Raw genomic sequence first — 21,910 nt, 5'->3', positions numbered from 1 at the left:
AAAGGACCAAAGTGTTAAAAATAACTTTAGCTACAATATTTTGTTAGTGGATACACAATATAAAAAGATGTAAATTGGGACATCAATAACATAAAGTGTTAGGGGAGGGGTAAATTAATGTGTAGGACCATTTTATGCCACTGAAGTTGCTATCCACTTAAAATAGACTGTTCTAACTGTGTGATGTATTAGGAACATCATGGTAATCACAAAGCAAAAAACTCTGATATACAAATGATAAAGAGAAAAAAATCAAAGTATACCACTAAAAAATCAATTCACAAAGAAAGGAAGAAAGGAACTATAAAACAACTAGAAAGCAATTAACAAAACAGTGATAGTAGGTCTTTAATTATCAATAATTACTCTAAGTGTAAATGGTTTAAATTCTCCAATCAAAAGATACAGAGTGACTGAATGGATAAAAAAACAGGATCTAACTATAGGCTACCCAAAAGAGATTCACTTAAGCTTTAAGGAGAGTCATATGATGAAAGCAAAGGAATAGAAAAAGATATTCCATGCAAATGGAAACTCAAAAAGAGAAGGGGTAGCTATCCTTATATCAGACAAATAGACTTCAAGTCAAAAGCTGTAACAAGAGACAAAGAAGGTCATAATATAATGATAAAGGGGTCAGTTCATCAAGAGGATAAAACAATTGTAAATATATATGCACCCAGTATCAGAGCACCCAAATGTATTAAACAATTATTAACAAATATAAAGGCTAAAATAGAATGCAGTACAATAATAGTGGGAGACTTCAATATCCCACTTTCAAAAATGGAGAGATTATCCAGATAGAAAATCAATATGAAAATAATGGACCTGAACTACACTTTAGACCAATGGACCTAACAGACATACAAAACATTCCATCCAACAGCATCACAATGCACATTCTTATCAAGCACACATGGAACATTCTCCAGGATAGATTATATGTTAGGTCACAAAACAAGTCTTAATAAACTTAAGAAGACTGAAATCATACCAAGTATCTTTTCCAAACTCTATGGTAGGAAACTAAAGGTCAACAACAAGAGGAAAGTTAGAAAATTCACAAATAAAATATGGAAATTAAACAAAACACTTCTGAACAACCAAAGGGTCAAAGAAGAAATCAAAAGGGAAATCAAAAAATATCTTGAGACAAAGGAAATGGAAACATAACATACCAAAATCTATGGAACACATAAAAATGCAGTTCTAAAACGGAAGTTTGCAGCTATCAACACCTACATTAAGAAAAAAGAAAGATCTCAAATAAACAGCATAATCTTACACCTTAAGGAACTACAAAAGAACACACTACACCCAAAGTTTGCAGAAGGAAGGAAACAATAAAGATTACAGCAGAAATAAATGAGAGACTAGAAAGACAACAGAAAAAAATTAACAAAAGTAAGGGTTGGTTTTTTGAAAAGATAAACAAAATTGACAAACCTTTAGCAAAAAGGAGAAAAGAGAGATGATTCAAATTAATAAAATTATAAATGAAAGAGGAGACATTACAACTGATACCACAGAAATAAAGCATCATAAAAGACTATTATGAATAATTGTATGCCAACAAATTAGATAACTCAGAATAAATAGATAAATTCCTAGAAACATACAGCTTACCAAGACTGAATCACGAAGTAATAGAAAAGCTGAACAGATCAATAATGAGAAAGGAATTTGAATCACTAATCACAAATCTCCCAACAAATAAAATCCCAAGAGCAGATGGCTTCACTGGTGAATTCTATGAAACATTTAAACTCCTTCTCAAACTCTTCCAAAAAATTGAAGAAAAAGGAACCCTTCCAAACTTACTTTATGAGGCCAGCATTTCCCATATTGAAGCCAGACAAGCACACTATAAGAAAAGAAAATTACAGACCAATATCTCTGATGAACATAGATGCAAAAAATCCTCAACAAAATACTAGCAAACTGAATTCAACAGCATATTAAAAGGACGATACACCATGATCAAGAGGATTTATCCCCGGGATGCAAAGACAATTCAACATATGCAAATCATTGTGATACACTGTATTAACAGAATAAAGTATAAAAATCTTATGATCATTTCAATAGATGCAGAAAAAGCATTCGACAAAATTAAACATTCTTTCACGATAACAACTCTCAACAAACTAGGTATAGAAGGAATGTACCTTAACACAATAAAGGCCATATATGACAAGCCCCCAGCTAACATTCTACTCAGTGGTGAAAAGTTAAAAGCCCTTCCTCAGGGCTGGCCCCGTGGCCGAGTGGTTAAGATTTCGCACTCTGCTGCAGGCAGCCCAGTGTTTCATTGGTTCAGATCCTGGGCGCAGACATGGCACTGCTCATCAAACCATGCTGAGGCAGCGTCCCACATGCCAAACTAGAAGGACCCAGAACAAAGAATATACAACTATGTACTGGGGGGCTTTGGGGAGAAAAAGGAAAAATAAAATAAAATCTAAAAAAAAAACCAAAAAAGCCTTTCCTCTAAGATCAGGAGCAAGACAAAGATGCCCACTCTCAGCACTTCTATTCAACATACTACTGGAATTCCTAGCAGTAGCAACTAGGCAGAAGAAAGAAATAAAAGACACCCAAATTAGAAAACAAGTAAACTTACCTGTTTGCAGATGACATGATCTAATATACAGAAAACCCTAAAGAGTCCATCCAAAAATGTTACAACTAATAAATACATTTAGAAAAGTTATAGGATACAAAATCAACATACGACAATAGGTTGCATTTCTATGCACTAACAACAAAATATCTGCACGAAAAATTAAGAAAGCAATCCCATTTGCGACAGGAACAAAAAGAATAAGATACTTAGGAATAAATTTAACCAAGGAAGTAAAAGACCTTTATGGTGAAAACTGTAAGACATGGATGAAGGAAACTGAAGAAGACACAAATAGAAAGATAACCTGTGTTCTTGGATTGGAAGCATTAATATTGTGAAAACGTCCAAACTACCCAAAGAGATCTACAAATTCAACGAAATCCCTATCAAAATTCCAATATCATTTTTCAGAGAATAGAAAAAGTATCCTAAAATTTGTATGCAATCAAAAAAGACCCTGAAGGTCAAAGCAATCTTGAAAAAGAAGAACAAAGCTGCAGGCATCACAATTCCTGATTTCAAACTATATTACAAAACTATAGTAATCAAAACAGTATAGTAAGCAAAACAATAAGGTACAAAAGAATGAAACTGAATCCCTCTCTTATACTACTTATAAAAATTAACTCAAAATGGATTAAAGACGTAAAACCTGTAGAAATCCTAGAAGAAAACATAGGAAAAATCTCCCTGACACTGGTCTTGGCAGTGATTTCTTGGATAAGACAAAGGATTTGTTAAAACAACTCTGACTCACTAAGCATGGCAAAAACTTTGGGAAAAGGAAGGATGACAAGGCAGGTGGTGATGAAGCTTTGATGCCTACCTAAGTGGGTACTGAGTCACCCATGGTATTCGACAGCAGCTGTACTGTGCTAAGTTACTTACTGGATACATAAAGAAATGTAAAATAAGGAGAAACAAGCTAAATATACAGTTCATTGGTAGTTTTTGTTTCTCTAATAGCTAAAATGAAACTAAGGGAGAGTATTGGGATGAATCTCAGCACTCATAAAGCTCAGATTTCAGCCAGTCTGAGCTCGGCCACTAGCCTCAGGCTATTACCAAACGGGAAAGTTACTAGAAACAACAGATAGTACTTCTATGGCCTCTGGTCACCACAAAGGTAGGCCATGTGGCAAAGGAGCAAAACGAAGAAACTACTGAAACCAGAGAGAAAGTGTGAAGGAGTTATCTCAATTTATGAATTGGTCTCATAAGGGTCTTAAAAAGCTTTACTGAAATGGACTGTGAGAGTTACTAATTTAGGGGTAATATCTTGGAATGCTGCAGAATGGAGAAGCCTGTTTGGATTGATGCAGGACCCACAGCCTACTACAGAACAATCACAGATGGCTATATATGATCCAAACACACAGCAGGTTGTTCCCAAGGGGACAGCTAGCCTGGTGGACCAGATAGAAGCTGCTGTAAAGTTTGTTTACTCTGAGAAGTTTGTACCCTTCCCTTCCTTTAAATGCAAAGTGGCACTTCCCACATGACGTGGGTAATAAGCTACATATGCAAGCCATGCTGAACTGGCTTTATGATGATCAGGATATTCATCGACTTAACATGCCCTTTACCCAGGTCATGGTAAATACTGTATCTTCGTGGGACCTTTTAACACAGGCTTTCCATGCAACCTAACTGCTGCAAAAATGATCAAAGAAGTCACATCAGATTTGTTGTCTCAGCTTCTTGCTATAGGTCTTACAGATGCTAAGAAAATCAGAGTGATTCACAAAAGAATGGGGAAAGACAAAGAGATGTTCAAGGGAGTCATTCCAGTAAGGTAAAAGTTATAAATCATAAAATACTAAGGAATGGGATGAATAAAGTGGACATTGATGAGCTGACACAAAGGTCTTAATGTAGCACTATTAGAGGTTGAGTGGACTGACAGGAGCCCTTGCTGGTCCCCCAACACTGAAGGACCCTAAACAAATATTTTCTATTTACCCTAATTTGAAGGAAGGAAAAAGCTAGGAGGCAAAGATGACAATGAGGGGACTTCGAATCCTCAGTCTGCCTCTGTGACTAACGGACATAATACAATCTTGAAACCTGAAATACCCAGATGTCTTGCGTAATGTAGGAGAAATACTCCAAGAAGGCAGGCAGTGCCCAGAAAAGTTCTACAATAAAATGGAAATGGTTTAACAGGAATACGATATTGGTGGAATGCAAGGAAGTACTCATTGTATTCAGACGCAGGTAATCTCTTTTCCTCTAGACCAACTTTAGAACCACTGGAGATGCTGCCAGATCCTATCACTACATCCTATTGTTCAGAGGGCATTGCTCAATGAACAGCTCTCAAATGACCAACAAAATGTCGTTTGGTTTACCGACAGCAATTCCAAGGTGGACAGACAGCCTCCTGTTTGGAAGGCTGCCACAACACTGACTGACTGATGTAGAATTCTGATTGAAGAAAAGAAGAACAAATCAGCTCAGGGGGCTCAACAGCACACTGTTTTCCTTGCAGTGATGGAAGAATTAAAAAACCAGAGCCCTGATATTTTGACGTATACTGATGAATGGGCATTCGCCATTTGCCTAGCCATATGGCGAGGCTGATAAACAATGGAAAACTAGACTATTAAAGGGACGGACTCCTTGCATTCCACCAATGGGCACAGTCCTATGGAAATCATCATGGGAATTTAACAGGTGCATTAGGGTAGGATATTTTGATATCCATCAGAAGAACCTTCTTCCAGGATTAGAGGGTCACTGGAACCAGAAGTGAACATCCTAGTTTGCTTGTTTGAGGTGGCCATCTGGGTTCATAAAATGAGTACATACAGGGGAGGTGAAGTAACACGGAGAGGGGTGACCATCAACATATTCCTCTTACACCCTCTGAGGCACAAAACGCCACTAAGAACTATCCAGTCTGCCAGAAAGAGAGAAAGAGTGCAGAGGACTCTGGGGCAGAAGCCTGGGAGGAAGTCCCTGCCCACCGCACACAGCTGGCAAGTGCACTACACTGGACCACTACCAGTATTTCCCGAAGGCTATTAATGGGGCCTGATAGGAACAGGCACTTCCTCTGGACTGGGCTTTGTACACTTAGTGGTAGATAAAAGCTCAGAACACTATAAAAAGACTGGAATGGAAGATACCATACCAATTTGGGCTACCAAGTTACATGTCATTAGACCAAGGAACATACTTTATAGCCCACAGTGTCCAACAATGAGCAAAGTATTGTATCAAACAGACATTCATGTTACATATCATCCTCAGAGTAATAATCTGATAAAGAATTGGAATGTGAAACTGAAACATTTGCTATCTAAAATGGGAGGAGACAAAGACATGAACGGCTGGTATACATGCCTTCGCAAATGTGTGCTCACACTGAACACGAGGAGGACTGAAGGAGGGTCCTTGCTTGATAGATTCCTCTACTTTTCTGGAAAACACGGGAAAGAGGGGGAGGGAGAGGAAGCTGTCATGACTATACAGCTCTTCCCCACATCACAACTTACTTTCTTCCTACCTGATGTAGTGATCCTGGGACCAGGGCTACTCCTGTGGGTGCTGGAAGCAGGACTCAGAGCGTAGCAAGAAATTGTAACTATACCTTTAAACCATTATGCCAGAATTCCTGATGGCCTGATGGATGGATTGTGTCTTCACCCCATCTAAGAAAACTGGGGTTGACAGTGAATGCAGCTGTACTGCCTAGTGGTCAAGATAGCTCACTAGTTCTGTAACTACTAACTCAATTCTATATGAAGGGGAATGGACTGAGGGAGAGGTGTCAGGCAGACTACTATTGTACGCAATCTGGTTCGGCACATCCTTTCCAAAGGCACAAAAGTTCTTATTTCTGGGTACTTGACTGTATTAGCTTCCTGTGATTGCTGCAACAAATTTCCACAAACTTGCTGGCTTACAACAACAAAAATTTATTCTCTCACGGTTCTGGAGACCAGAAGTCCAAAATAAAGGCCAGCAGAGCTGTGCTCCCTCGAGAAGCTCTGGGAAATCCATCCCACACCTCTCTCCTAGCTCCTGGAAGCTCCCGGCAGCCCCTGGCTGTGGAGCCCATCACTCTGATCTCTGCCTCCATCTTCACACTGTCTTCCCTTTTCCTCCATGTGCACTAAACCTCCCTCAGCCTTACGCCAATGACACTTGTCACCGGATGGAGGGTCCACTCGGAAAACTGAGGATGATCTCCTTATTTCAAGATTCTTAATTATATCTGCAAACACCGTTTTTCCAAATAAAGTAACATTCACAGATTCCAGGAATGAGGATGTGGACATACTGTTTTGGAGGTGACCATCCAACGCACTACAGTTCAAACCCCTAAACCCCTCCAAATTTGCTTTTGTCTCACATGCAAAATACATTCACCCCATCCCAACATCCCCCAAAACCTTGACTCATTATACTATCAACTTTAAGCCTAAAATCTAATTTAAATATCAGCAGCTCAAAAGTTCCAAATCTCACCATGGAAATCAGGTACCAGAGAGACAGTGGGTATGATCCATCCTGGGGCAAAATTCCTCTACATCTGTGGACCTCTTAAACCAGAAAACAAGTTACCTGCTTCTAAAATACAATGGTGTGATGGGCATAGAATAGACATTCCCATTCTGAAAGGGAGAAATTGGAAGAAATAAAGGGGTGACCGATCTCAAGCAAGTTCAGCAGGGGAAACTCCTTTAGATTCCAAGGTTTGAGAAATCCTCTGTATTTGTGTTTCTACTGTCAAGGCTGATGGGGTTCCATAGGCCTCTTGGTCTGTAGTGGCCCCAGTGGCTTCTGGCTCTTTGCCCATGCCTCTGGACCCAGAGTCATCCTTCCTTTTTCTTTAAGAGCAGCAAATGTTTTCAGTTGGCGTCCATCAACTATACCATTTCTTTTACACTAACAGGATTTATAACATTTGCAGTCTGCTCTGTGACTATAATTAAGTCTTGCGTGCTTTGTCTATTGATTGATTTTGAAAACTGAACACCAACCTACTGTTTGCAGTATTATAAGTAAGTAAATATCACTTACAGCAGAATCAAAGTATGGCAAGGCCAGTAATGAATGAAAGATTACTCTACATCAATAATCCTGGGCTCCTCAAAGGATAATCCTTCATTGTCTGGGCCAAATTGTCTCTTTCTTATCCTACATCCATTGCTCATAATGATTCCATATTTCATTTTCCTTCACACCTGGACTATGTCTTTCTGAAACAAATATTTGTTTTCTTGAAGTTCCTAAGTCCCTTTTCTTCCTCCTTCTTTATTCTACCATTAGAATCAACCTTAGTCAAATAATCTAATATAGACTGGCTGGCTATTTATACATATATCACCTTTGAGATTTTCTTATCATTGCACCAAGTTTTAGTTCTATTATTTCATGGGCTCCATCTCTGACTCTCTTTTGAATTTCCTTCTAAGTTTTGTTAAAAGAAGTGTGAAGCAACTTTGCTGTCATTCCTTTGTGGGGAGGTAATCTGTTTCTTGCTTTCTGAAAGCTTTTAAGATTATCTTTTTAGCTTAAGGTTCAAAAATTTCCTGAAGATGTAAGAGTGTGTAGGGGTCTGCTTTTATTTTATTTTGCTCAGTGCTTAGCAGACCCTTCCAATCTGAAGACTCCTTCAGCTCTGATGAATTCTATCTCCTTTGATTAGTTCTTCTTCTCTCTACTTTCTTCCCTTAAATCCTTACAGACATTGAATTTCCTTGATTGAGTCTTCATGTCCTAACTAATCTGTCGATATTTTCCATTTCTATATTCTTGGCTTTTCATTCTGAGATATTCTCCCAAATTTGTTTCTAATCCTCCCAACTAAATCTCTTATTTCAGCAATCGTACATTAAATGCACAATTCCTCTTTCTTGCACTCTACTCCTTTTTCAGTCTGTTTTTGTTTCACATGTGCAATATCTTTTCCCATTTCTTTACAAATACTAATTAGAGATTGTTAGATTATCATCTATTCTCTATTTTGTCTCTGTTTCACTAAGATCAACTATTCTTTTGGTCCTCTGTTTCTTCTCCTTTATTCTCTCTCAGATTTTTCTCATCTGTTTGGTGATCCTCAGTAGTCTGTTCATATGTGTGAACGACTAACAAGGTATATGGACAGAGCATGGGTTCCCTTGCTGAATGGGAAACCTGAAAATAAATTCTACTACATGGATTAAGAAACATATACTGGCGCACTTTATTTTAAGCGTATGAGATATGGAACTGAAAAGCAATTTAACTACTCCACTATGACCCCCAGAAATGTCCAAGAAAACAAGGTGTCAACTGCCATACCAGGGAACCTAGCCTACCTAAGACAGACTACTCAATAACAATGGTAAGAAGGACAGTTCTACTTTTATCCTGATGAAATGAACACTGTACCCAATCACTGTGTATGGCTGGGGATATGAGTGGGATGAGAGCGACCCAGCTATTCTGATCAAAGTAAGTTAAAACCCTGTATGTTACTTCATTATCCTCTCCCAGCTCCAAGAGTTGCTAAAAAAAAAAAAAAAAAAAGTATGGGCATTTCTATGGGGCTTTATCAGGTAGAAAGTTCCACCTCAGCTAAATTACTTTCTTTTGCCTGTTCTGGACTGGGATATGCTGTGCTCTATTCATGTTACCACTATACTAAGTGCTTTCAAAGTCCATAAAATCATAAAATTCTCTATAACTGTAAAAAATAAGGGATTCAAAGCAGGGATCCTTAGAGAAATAGTAAGTCCAAGGCTGGAGTAGGGAAAATACAACAGGAGCATGGGGAATCTTGTGATGCCAAAAAGTTAGGTGATGCTAAAATAAAGATAAAGGTATGTCAAAATGGCACAGACACAACCTAATGAGCTCCAAATAGCTAAAGTAATTTTAATCATAAATTAAGTGATAGTATAGGATTATAATCTTTAGAATAAAATAAATATCATGACTCTGTACTAACATAAATAATTGAATACATAAATAAATGGAGGAGAAAGAACACTCTTTAAGAAACACCAGGAATCTGTCTCCCCACCTGGACAGTAACTGGTAGAACCAACAGATGTACCTATTTTGGAACTCTGGAGTGTACTGAAGGTTTGCAACATGTAGGGCAAGGCTTGGATGGGAAGTTCTGGTTACTTTCAGCTCTTAGTAGGGTTGTGGCTACCCATCCTCCTATCCAGCCCTATAATAGGCAGCTGTGTGTGCATTCCTGGAGTAGCTTGAACAAGGCTTAGAGGAGCCAGAGTGGACAATAACAACCTTGTCCTCCAAGTCTTAGGAATCTGTGTTCTACCCGCTGATCACACAGGGCAGACATATAGGCAGGAAGCAGTCTTTGCAAGCTCCTCCCCCTCCAGCTGAAGCAGCAGCCTTTCAACAGCCTTTTCCCTCTCTCTTTCCCCCCTTTCTGTAACCAGATATTTAATAACTAGGACATTCAAAAGCAACTACATATACAAGAAAATTTAGAAAGTCATTGTGCATGTCCAGAGGAAGACACAGGCTCAGAAAGACATAAGAAGACCTTAAGTTTACACCTTACGCTGACCCCAGCAAACCGTGGGGAAGGAAGGAGAATCTGATCTCCAGAGTTAACACATTATAAGATTCAAATCTCCAGTTTTCAACAATAAACCCCCCCCGGGTATACCAAGAAACAGGAAAGCGTGGTCCACTAAAAAGGAAAAAAGGCAACAGAAACTGTCCGTGAGAAAGACCTGGACAACTTACTAAACAAAGACATTAAAACAAACTGTCTTAAAGATGCTCAGGAATTATAAGAAGATGTGGAAAAGTTAAAAAAAAAAAAAGATGTATGCACAAATTGAAATATCACTGAAGAGATAAGGATCAACACCTCCTAGTAATCAAAAACCTCCCAACAAAGAAAAGTCCAGGACCAAATGACTTCACTGACGAATTCTACCAAATATTTAAAGAGAATTAATGCCAATCCTTCTTAAACTCTTCCAAAAAAGGAAGAGGAGGGAACACTTCCAAAATTCATTTTATGAAGTCAGCATTACCCTGATATCAAAACAAGACAAAACTCTACAAGAAAAGAAAATTACAGGGAAATACCACTGATGAACTTGGATCTTGGAGGCAAAAATCCTCAACAAAATATTAGCAAATAGGGGCTGGCCCTGTGGCCGAGTGGTTAAGTTCGCGTGCTCTGCTGCAGGCGGCCCAGTGTTTCGTTGGTTCGAATCCTGGCCGCGGACATGGCACTGCTCATCAAACCACACTGAGGCAGCGTCCCACATGCCACAACTAGAAGGACCCACAACGAAGAATATACAACTATGTACCAGGGGGCTTTGGGGAGAAAAAGGAAAAAAAATAAAGTCTTTAAAAAAAATAAAAACAAAATATTAGCAAATAAAACTAAACAATACATTAAAAGGATCATACTCCATGATCAAGTGGGATTTATTCCAGGGATGTAAGGATAGTTCAACATCTGCAAATCAATCAATGTGACACACCACATTTACAAAATGAAGGCTAAAATTCATATGACCATTTCAACAGATGCAGAAAACGCATTTGAGAAAATCAACATTCATTTATGATAAAAAGTCTCAACAAAATAGCTATAGAGGGAATGTACCTCAACATAATACAGGCCATATAGGACAAGACCATAGCTAACATCACACTCAATGGTGAAACCTGATAGCTTTTTCTCTAAGATCAGGAACAAGACAACAATGCCCACTCATGCCACTTCTATTCAACATAGTATTGTAAGTCCTAGCCAGAGCAATTAAGCAAGAAAAAGAAATAAAAGACATACAAATCGGAAAGGAAGAAGTAAAACTGTCTCTATTTGCAAATGATGTGATCTTATATAGAGAAAACTTTAAAGACTTCACCAAAAAACTGTTAGAACTAATAGACGAATTCAGTAAAGTTTCAGAATACAAAATCAATATACAAAAATCTGTTGCATGTCTATACACTAATAATGAATTATCAGAAAGAGAAATTTTTAAAAAAATCTCATTTATAATTGCACTGAAAGAACATACCTAGGAATAAATTTAACTAAGGAGATGAAAGACCTATACACTGAAAACTATAGGACATCCACGAAAGAAACTGGAGAAGACACAACAGAAAGATATCCCATGCTCATGGATTGGAAGAATGAACATTGTTAAAACGTCATACTACCCAAAGCAATCTACAAATTCTGTGCAATCCCTATCAAAACTCCAATGGCATTTTTCACAAAAATAGAAGAAACAAGACTCCAAATAGCCAAAGCAATCTTGAGAAAGAAGAATAAAGCTGGAGGCATCAGGCTCCCTGATTTCAAACAATATTACAAAGCTACAGTAATCAAAACAGTACGGTATTGGCATAAAAACTGACACACAGATCAATGGAACAGAATAGAGAGCCCAGCAATAAACCCATGCCATATATGGCCAATTAATTTACGACTAAGGAGCCAAGAACATACAATGGGGAAAGGACACTTCTTCAATAAATGGTGCTGAGAAAACTGGACAGCCACATGCAAAAGCATGAAACTGGGCCACTGTCTTACACCATATACAAAAATCAACTCAAAATGGATTAAAGATTTGAATATAAGACCTGAAACAAATTCCCGGAAGAAAACAAAGCAGGTAAGCTCCTTGACAGTCATGATGATAATTTTTTGATTTGACACCAAAAGCAAAGGCAATAAAAGCAAAATCAACAAGCAGAACTACATCAAACTAAAACGTTTCTCCACAGCAAAGGCAACCATAAACAAAATGAAAAGGCAATGTACAGAATAGGAGAAAACAGTTGCAAAACATTTTCCTGATGAGGGGTTAATACCCAAAATAACATAAAGAACTCATACAACTCAAAAGCAAAAAACAAGCAATTCAATTGAAAAATGGGCAGAGGATCCAAATAGACATTCTTCCAGAAGACATACAGAGATACAGGTACATGAAAAGGTGCTCAACATCACTAATCATGAGGATAATGCAAATAAAAACCACAATGGGATACCACCTCACATCTGTTAGAATGGCTACTTTCAAAAAGACAAAAAATAATTGTTGCTGAGGCTGTGGAGAAAAGGGAACATTTTTGCACTGCTGGTGGGAATGTAAATTGGTGGAACCACTATGGAAAACAGTATGGAGGTTCCTCAAAAAATTAAAAATAGAACTGCCATATGATCCAGCAATTCCACTTTTGGGTATTTATCTGAAGGAAACAAAATCGCTATCTCGAAGAGATATGTGCACCCCCATGTTCACTGAAGCATTATTTACAACCGCCAAGACATGAAAACAACCTAAGTGCCCATCAACGGATGAATGGATGAACAAAGTGATATGTGATATATATCATATATTTGTGTCTGTATACACACACACACATAGATACAATGGAATATTATTTAGCCATAAAAAACAAAGAAATCCTACTATTTGAGACAACATGGATGGACTCTGAGGGCATTATGCAAAGTGAAATAAGCCAGAGAGGAAAACACAAATACCGTTAGACTCACTTATATGTAGAATTTAAGAAAAAAAAGAAAAAGAAAAAACCCAATCTCATAGATACAGAGAAGAGACTGGTGGTTGCCAGAGGCAAGTGGTGGGCAACATGAGTGATGCAGTCAACAGGTACAAACTTCAAGTTACAAAATAAGTAAGTCTTTTGGATATAATGTACAGCATGTGGAATACAGATAACAATACTGTAGTTTAATCTGAAAGCTGCTAATAAAGCTGTAGTATAATTTGAGAGTAAATCTTAAAAGTTCTGATCACAAGACAAAACTTTGTAACTATGTGTGGTGATGGACTTTAACTAGACTTATTGGGATGACCATTTCACAATATATACACATATTGAATTATTATGTTGTACACGTGAAACTAATACAATGTTATATGTCAATTACATCTCAAAAAAAGACTAAGGTCAAATCACCTCTTCCAGGAAGTCTTCCTTGATCCATTGGCTACTTTTGCTGGCCCTCCTTTATGCTCCTCTCATACTCTCGCATATAAATGCACCACAATTATCTACTTATGAGTTGGTCATCCCCACCAGACTGTGAGCTTTCTTTTAGGCCAAAGATGGAGTCTTACTGGTAAGCTCAGGGCCTGGCATATAACAGGTATTCCATAGATGTCTGCTGAATGAGTTAAGACAGTGAGTGAGCAAGTCAGTGAATCGCAGGGCACCTGTAACCCACTGGACATTTAGGACTGACAGAAGGGAAGGTTAATCTAATGACAAAACATCGATATTAGAAAAAGAGAGAGGGGCCGGCCTGGTGGTGCAGCGGTTAAGTTTGCACACTCCGCTTCTCAGCAGCCCGGGTTTCACTGGTTTGGATCCTGGGTGCGGACATGGCACCGCTTGGCAAGCCATGCTGTGGTAGGTGTCCCACGTACAAAGTGGAGGAAGATGGGTACGATGTTAGCTCAGGGCCAGTCTTCCTCAGCAAAAACAGGAGGATTGGCAGTAGTTACCTCAGGGTTAATCTTCCTCAATAAAAAATTAATTAAAAAAAAAAAGAGAGAGACAGAAAACATAAGAAGGAATCAAAGAGAAATACTGGAGCTGAAAAGTACAGTCACTGAAATGAAAAATTTACTAGAGGAATTCAAAAGCAAATTTGAGCAGGCAGAAGAAACAATCAGCAAACTTGAAGACAGAACAATAGAAATTACAGAGTCTGAGTGACTAAGAAAAAAACAGTTGAAGAAAAGTGAACAGAGTCTAAGGGACCTGTGGGACACTGTCAAATGGACCAACACATGCATTATGGGAGTTCCAGAAGGAGAAGAGGGACAGAAAGCAGCAGAGAGATTATCTGAAGAAATAATGGCTGAAACTTCACCAAATTTGGTAAAAGACATAAATATAAACATCCAAGAAGCTCTATGAACTCTAAGCAGGATAAACTCAGACACTCACACCAAAGCACATTATAATCAAACTGTCAAAAGCTAAAGACAAAGAAAAAAATCTTGAAAGTAGCAAGAGAGAAGCAACTCTTCACATATGAAGGATCTCCAGTAAGATTATGAGCAGCTTTCCCCTCAGAAACTTTGGCATCCAACTCACTAGAGGAGATATATTCAAAGTGATGAAGGAAAAAATGGTCAACCAAGAATGCCATATTCGGCAAAACTGTACTTTCAAAAGTGAGGGAGAAATTAAGATATTCCCAGATAAAAGTTGAGGGAGTTCATTACCACGAGCACTGCCCTACAAGAAATGCTGAAGGGTGAAATGCTTGAGGTGGAAATGAAAAGACACTAGATAATAACTTGAAACTGTATGAAGAAATAAAGATTTCCAGTAAAGGGAAATACATGGGCAATATTAAAAGCTAGCATTATTGTGACTTTGGTTTGTAAATCCACTTTTTCTTCCTACATGACTTAAGAGGCTGACATAAAAATTTATCAGTCTGTGGTTTTGGACACACAATGCATAAAGATGTAATTTTATGACATCTTAACTTAAAAAGGGTGGGGATGGGGCAGTAGAAAAGCAGTTTTTATATGTTACAAAAGTTAAGGTGGTATATATCCAAATTAGAGTGTTATAACTTTAGGATGTTAAATGTAATCTCTATGGCAGCCACAAAGAAAATAGCTATAAAATATATACAAGGAAGTTAAAATATTTCACCACAAAAAATCAACTAAACACAAAAGAAGACAGTAATGCAGACAATGAGGGACATAAAAACTATAAAGCAGACAGAAAATAAATAGCAAGGTGATGGAAGTCCCTCCTCGTTAGTGTTTACTTTAAATCTAAATGGATTAAACTTTGCAGTCAAAAGGTTGAGAGTGGCAGAATGGATTAAAAAAATGATCCACCTATATGCTGTCTGTAAGAAACTTTAGATCCAAAGACACAAATATGTTGAAAGTGAAAGGATGGATAAATATATCCCACACAAATAATAACCAAGACACAGTAGGGGTGAATGTACCATGATCAGACAAAATTTGTTTAAAAAAGGTTCCCAGAGGTGAAAAAGCACATTATATATTAATAAAAGGTTCAATATAGCAAGAAGAAATAACAACTACAAACATTTATATAGCTAATAAATCTAAATATAGGACCATCAAAATATGTGAAGCAAAATTAGACAGAATTAAAGGGAGAAATAGTTCTACAATAACAGTTGGAGACTTCAATATCCTACTCTCAGTACAGGAGAGAACAACCAGACAGAAGGTAAGTAAGCAAACAGAGGACAACACAATAAACCAACTGGAGCTGACACACAGTACACTCTACCCAACAAGACAGATGACATTCTTCTCAAATGCACATGGAACATTCTCTATGATACACCATGTGCTGGCCACAAATTAAGTCACAATAGATTTAAAAGATGGACATCCTATCAAGTGTCTTCTCCAACCACAATGGGATGAAGTTAGAGAGCAGAAGCAGAAGAAAACGGGAAAATTCACAAATTTGTGGAAACTAAGCAACACACTTTTAAACCACCAATGGGTCACAGAAGAAATCACAAGGGAAATTAAATTATAAAATACTGACAGATAAATGATAACAAAAATACAACATACCAAAATTTATGGGATGCAGTGAAAGCAGTGCTAAGGGGGAAATTACAGCCCTAAACATTTCCGTTAAGAAAGAAGAAAGATCTCAAATCCGAAGTCTAACTTAATAACTTAAGGAACTAGAAAAAGAACAAACTAACCTAAAGCAGAGGAAGGGAACAAAGGGTAGAGCAGAGACAGATGAAACAGAGAGTAGAAAACAGAGAAAAATCAATGAAACCAAAAGGTGGTTCTTCGAAAAATAAATGGACAAACTTAGTTAGACTGACTTAGAATAAATGTATAAAGGATGAGGGAATAGAAAATAATTACAACACCACAGTAATAACTTATGTGGACAAGATCCACCGGCGGATGTCAAAATTAGCAGGAAGAAGAAGAGGGATATTTGCGTCGTCTCAGAGTATTTCATCTAAAATATTTATTAATTATAAAGAGAAAAATAGTAAGTGTACAGTGGAGAAACCTGGGAAACAACACTTCACTCAAGTAATCAAGATTAACGACAAGAGCGATAAGACATACGGACATCATTTACTCTTTGATATGATGCTCTTACAAGGGCACATTAGGATTCAAACTCTCGGTGTTGTCAGACTCTGAAACGTCATACTGCTAATCATTTTGCTGTGAATAAGGCTGTTTTCTTTCAAGAAACTGATAAATGGACTTGTCGGGGAAAGCAGCAAGGAACTACATCCATCAGGATATTCTATCCATTGTAAAATATACCCAGTTCTGCACAGTCATTGAGAAAAGCATAACTAATTAGTGAGATAAGACAGGATCCAAGTGAGGCTAAGGGATAAACGGAAAAAGAGAATGAAAATATTTCCTGATGCTTGACACATAGTAGGTAATAATAATAGTAATAATAATAGTAGCAAATATTTATAAGAATATATATTTATTTTCATTTAACACTATTTTAATTCAATTTTATTTAATAATAATGCAATTAAATTTATTTTACAATGATGGCAAATGCTACTACATTTATTTATTCATTCATTTAACCCTGAGAACAAGCTTATGAGATGGGGACTATGATTATCCCCATTTTGCAGATGACAAAACAAAGGCATAAAAAGCTGAGTAATTAAGTTAGGGATATTTTAGTAAGTGGCAGAGTCTACTACACTATACTACCTCCCAGAAAATATCAGTTCAATTAATAATAAGTGGCAAGTACTATGCAAAATACTTTTAATATCCTAATCCTCATAATATTCTTGTGCAGGAATTTTTTTTTTTTTAGGAAGATTAGCCCTGAGCTAACATCTGCTGCCAATCCTCCTCTTTTTGCTGAGGAAGACTGGCCCTGAGCTAACATCCATGCCCATCTTCCTTTACTTTAGATGTGGGATGCCTACCACAGCATAGTGTGCCAAGCAGTGCCATGTCCGTACCCGGGATCCGATCCGGTGAACCCTGGGCCGCCAAGTGGAACGTGAGAACTCAACTGCTGCGCCACTGGGCCGGCCCCCAGGAATTCTTTTTACAAATTAAATTTTCCATCTGCAAACACAAAGGCTCTGCTGGGCTGTTCAACAGGTGCAGGCTATTCAGCACGCCTGGCCTCTACCTGGTACCTGGCAATAGTTTCCTTCCCCCTGAGTCATTGGGATAAGCAAATGTGCCCCCCACAAACACTTTCAAATGTGCCTAAGGGAGCAGTACTCCCCAAAAAACTGGCTGTTAAAGGTCATTAGGTGGAAGATGCAAAGCTGGGATATGAGCCCAGGCCTAACATGCCTCCAAGGGCAATGTTCTCTCGAACACCAGACACTGACTTGTGAAGAAGTTGAGAGTGAAACAAATGTGCAAAGATGGGGGTAGCACAGCTTCAGAATGTGTGTGGAGCAATATACTCCACATGAGGAAACAATACACGCAAATAACTGAAGGTTGACAACAGTACTATATGCCATTTGTTGAATTAAGCAAGACAGAAAACATGGGCAACTTTGTAAAGTATATCAAATTTGTCTATTGAGGGAACTAGGATTCAATTCAGAACAGTGAGGGCCAGCCTGGTGGTGTAGTGGTTAGGGTCACATGCTCGGCTTCAGTGGCCTGGGGTTCACAGGTTTGGATTCTGGGTACAGACCTATATACCACTCATCAAGCCATGCTGTGGCGGCGTTCCACATATAAACTAGAGGAAGAGTGGCATGGATGCTAGCTCAGGGCCAATCTTCCTCAAACAAAAAGAGAAAGATTAGCAACAGATGTTGGCTCAGGGCCAACCTCCCCCTCGCCCCAGACCCCACAAAAAAGAACACCCTTCATCACCATGTTAATTATCTGTATACGTCTAAGCTGATTAAAGTTATCGGGGAGGGGATTAAGGCCTCCTGAAAGAATTTCAAAGTATCATTTCTTTTAGTTTCATTATTCCAGTATTTTCCAATCTATTAAAATGCTCTTCCATGCAACGTCATACAAGCTGGATAATTTATGGTTACAAATCATCTACACTATTTGAATCACTCTCATTTATTAATAAGAAATTCAGAATGTTGGGGGAAAATATGAAAAAGCAACACTAGAGTAATCAGTGATATAGGTCACAAATAAATAGTGAAAACATTCTCCCAAACACACATAGAATACTTCTATCTCCTCAAAAGAGCTTCAGTATATAAAATTCAGATAATATTACAAACTTTTGAAAGATTTAACATTATAAATAAATATTAATATACAGATTACTGTAGCAGTAGGCTACAATCAACATTTTGGTTATTTAATCAAATTTCTGCACTTTAGTCATGTGCATGCATGAGCACACACACATGCATACAATGCAAACAAAAGTTTAGTAATCAACTCTAGTAACTAATTACCTTTGCAATAATAACTTCTTTCTTCAGAATCTTCATAGCATAATATTTCCCACTTGCCTTCTCTCGAACCAAAATAACTTTCCCAAAAGTGCCTTTACCTAGTAGTTTCAAATAGTCAAAGTCATTCATTGTCTGAAAAATACAAATTAAAAAATACAATATGAAACATTTGATGTAATTTATTTGTAAACATATATGCAAGATTCACTCAAAAGTAAATTTTCCCAATTTCTAAGCACCCTTAAATGAATTACCATTGGACCGGCATTACTGTCTCATCAGCAATCATGGACGCCGGAAATAATTTAAGCAATTCTCAGATACTGGAGAACTGTGAACCTAGAATTCCTCAACTAGTCAAACTATCAGTCAAGTAGAAGGGCAAAGGGAAAATAAAATTATTTTCACTCACTTTCAAAGACGCAAGTTTTTAAGGATTTAGTAGTGCCACCATACCCAGCCAATGTGAAAATCAAAAAGGTCCCCCTTAAACATTTCCAAATACACCAAAGGGAGCAGTACTTTTGAAGAAACTATTTGAGAACGTACTCCAGCAAAATAAGGAGAGAATCCTAGAAGTTTTGTAAAAGACGTGTATACGAAATGATGAAAATAATCCTAGAGGTCAGTGAAAAGAACTCTAAGAAAGAAAATAGTACGACTTCTGAGAAAGCAATCAGCGCAATTCAAAACAGGACGTCAGGGAGCTCTAAGAGTGCCTTTAACCAATCTGCCTGTTCTCAGTGTCATTTCTTATCCCCATTTCTGTGTCAGGTGAGTCCCAGGATTTTGCCAAGCAGACCTGCTGCTTGCTCTCTACAGCCCCCTCTGTGAATGCGCTCCTGCTCTGCTTTATTTGTGAACATTCTTCCACAAGCTTCCAAAATTTTGATATTGCTCATCTACTAATACTCTTCCTCTAGCCAGCTTTTCCTTTTTGTGAACTTGTCCCTCTTAAACATTTCTCTACTGTCATTTTAATGGGTTTTAAATGGAAGGGGAGACAACTGGGTATGCTCACTTTAGCATCTTACATTTAAAGTCAGTTTAAGGGGGGTTATGAACAACAAGCTAAGTCTCTGGGTCTGTAGACATTCAAAAGTTATTAAACATGTTCATGCGCTTTTATAACTATTTTTTTCTGTTTATCACTCATCTGAAGTAAATGTCTCAAATCAATGACCTTAGCTTCCACCTTAAGAAACCAGAAAAAGAGGACATTAAATCCAAAGAATTAGGATAAAGGAAACAATAAAGATCAGAGCAGAAATCAATTAAATTTTTAAAAGAAAGAAAAACAGTAGAGAAAAGTTGAGAAGATCAATAAAACTGATAAGCTTCTAGCCAGACTGGTTAGGAAAATAAAGACAGAAGATGCACATTACCAATATCAGGAATGAGAGAGGTGACATCACTACAGATTGTACAGCTATTAAAAAGACCACAAGGAATACTATATACCACTTTATTTCGATAATCGACAATGTACATGAGATGAACAAAACTCTTTGAAAGTCTCAACCTGTCAAGCCTCATTCAGAAAGAAACATTTAACCTGAATAGTCCTATATCTGTTGAGAAAATTCAATTCATGGTCAAAAACCTTTCAATAAAGAAAACTCCAGGACCAGATGGTTTCACTGGTGAAGACTACAAACATTTAAGGAAGAAATGATACCGATTCTATAAAAACTCCTACAGAAAACTGAAAAGGAGAGAATACTTCCCAATTCATTCTATGAGGCCATCATTACTCTGATACCAAAACCAGACAAAAATATCACAAGAAAACTACAGACCAATATCTGTCATGTAGATATACATAAAATTCTAAAGATTTCATGAATGAATGCTTACGTTCGTTATCAACATTATTTGCTACCTATGATTTTGATAATTTTTCCAAACGTCAAGTTATACATTAATGTCTTAACCCTTCAATAATGTCTCTAGTTCTAATAAAAAGCAGCAAAAGATATCAGAGGAAATAACAAAGTACACATTGATTCAACTAAAAATCAAACATGTAGCACTACATGTACAGAATATAGTTAAAGTGAGAGTCATTTGAACAAATAAGAGGTAATATTAAGTAATTCCATTTTGATTAGTAGATTTTTAAGAATCAAAGAACACTCTCTAACAACAAAGCTCTTTGTGTGAGGTAGTCCCCAAAGATGGCCGCCACCAATCCCCTGTGCGCACATGCCACTTCCCAGGACGAGAGGGAGTCACCTTTCCTTCTCCCTGGACTGGCCTTGCATCCGGCCTCAAACACAGACTACGATCAAAGGGACTGTGCCACTTCCAGACCTCGCCTTTAAGCCTGTCAGCTTACACTTTCTCCCTCTCGGAAAAGTCATTCTGAAATCCAGTTCTCATGCTGTAAGGAGTCCAGGCTATACGCTCAGAGGCCCTGGACGATGAGACAGCACTGCAGACAGGGACCACAGGGAGGAGGGGAGTCTGGGCTATCCACTCAGAGGCCCTGGACGATGAGATAGCACTGCAGACAGGGACCACAGGGAGGAGGGGAGTCCGGGCTATCCGCTAGACAGAGGTCCTGGACAATGAGACAGCACTGCAGACAGGGACCACAGGGAGGAGGGGAGCCCGGGCTATCCGCTAGACAGAGGCCCTGGAGGATGAGACAGCACTGCAGACAGGGATCACAGGGAGGAGGGGAGTCCAGGCTATCTGCTCAGAGGCCCTGGAAGATGAGACAGCATTGCAGACAGGAACCACTGGGAGGAGGGGAGTCCGGGATATCCACTCAGAGGCCCTGGACGATGAGACAGCACCGCAGACAGGGACCACAGGAAGGAGGGGAGTCCGGGCTATCCGCTCAG

At 38.1% G+C, this 21,910-nt stretch overlaps 1 protein-coding gene across 1 annotated transcript in view; it reads right to left on the bottom strand.

Moving 5' to 3' along the window:
• The window catches only part of AKT3 (AKT serine/threonine kinase 3), a 325,271-nt gene that overhangs the window by 120,003 nt on the left and 183,358 nt on the right, over positions 1-21,910 (bottom strand). The window contains exon 6 of the mRNA XM_046678396.1: positions 19,062-19,193. Within this exon, the coding sequence (XP_046534352.1) occupies positions 19,062-19,193 (132 nt within the window). The remainder of the gene's footprint in view (positions 1-19,061; positions 19,194-21,910) is intronic.

This window comes from Equus quagga, chromosome 12 (genome assembly GCF_021613505.1).
Source record: "Equus quagga isolate Etosha38 chromosome 12, UCLA_HA_Equagga_1.0, whole genome shotgun sequence".
NCBI classification, from domain to species: domain Eukaryota; kingdom Metazoa; phylum Chordata; class Mammalia; order Perissodactyla; family Equidae; genus Equus; species Equus quagga.
Note: the sequence above shows the minus strand (reverse complement) of the source record. Positions and strands in the feature narration are given on the sequence as shown.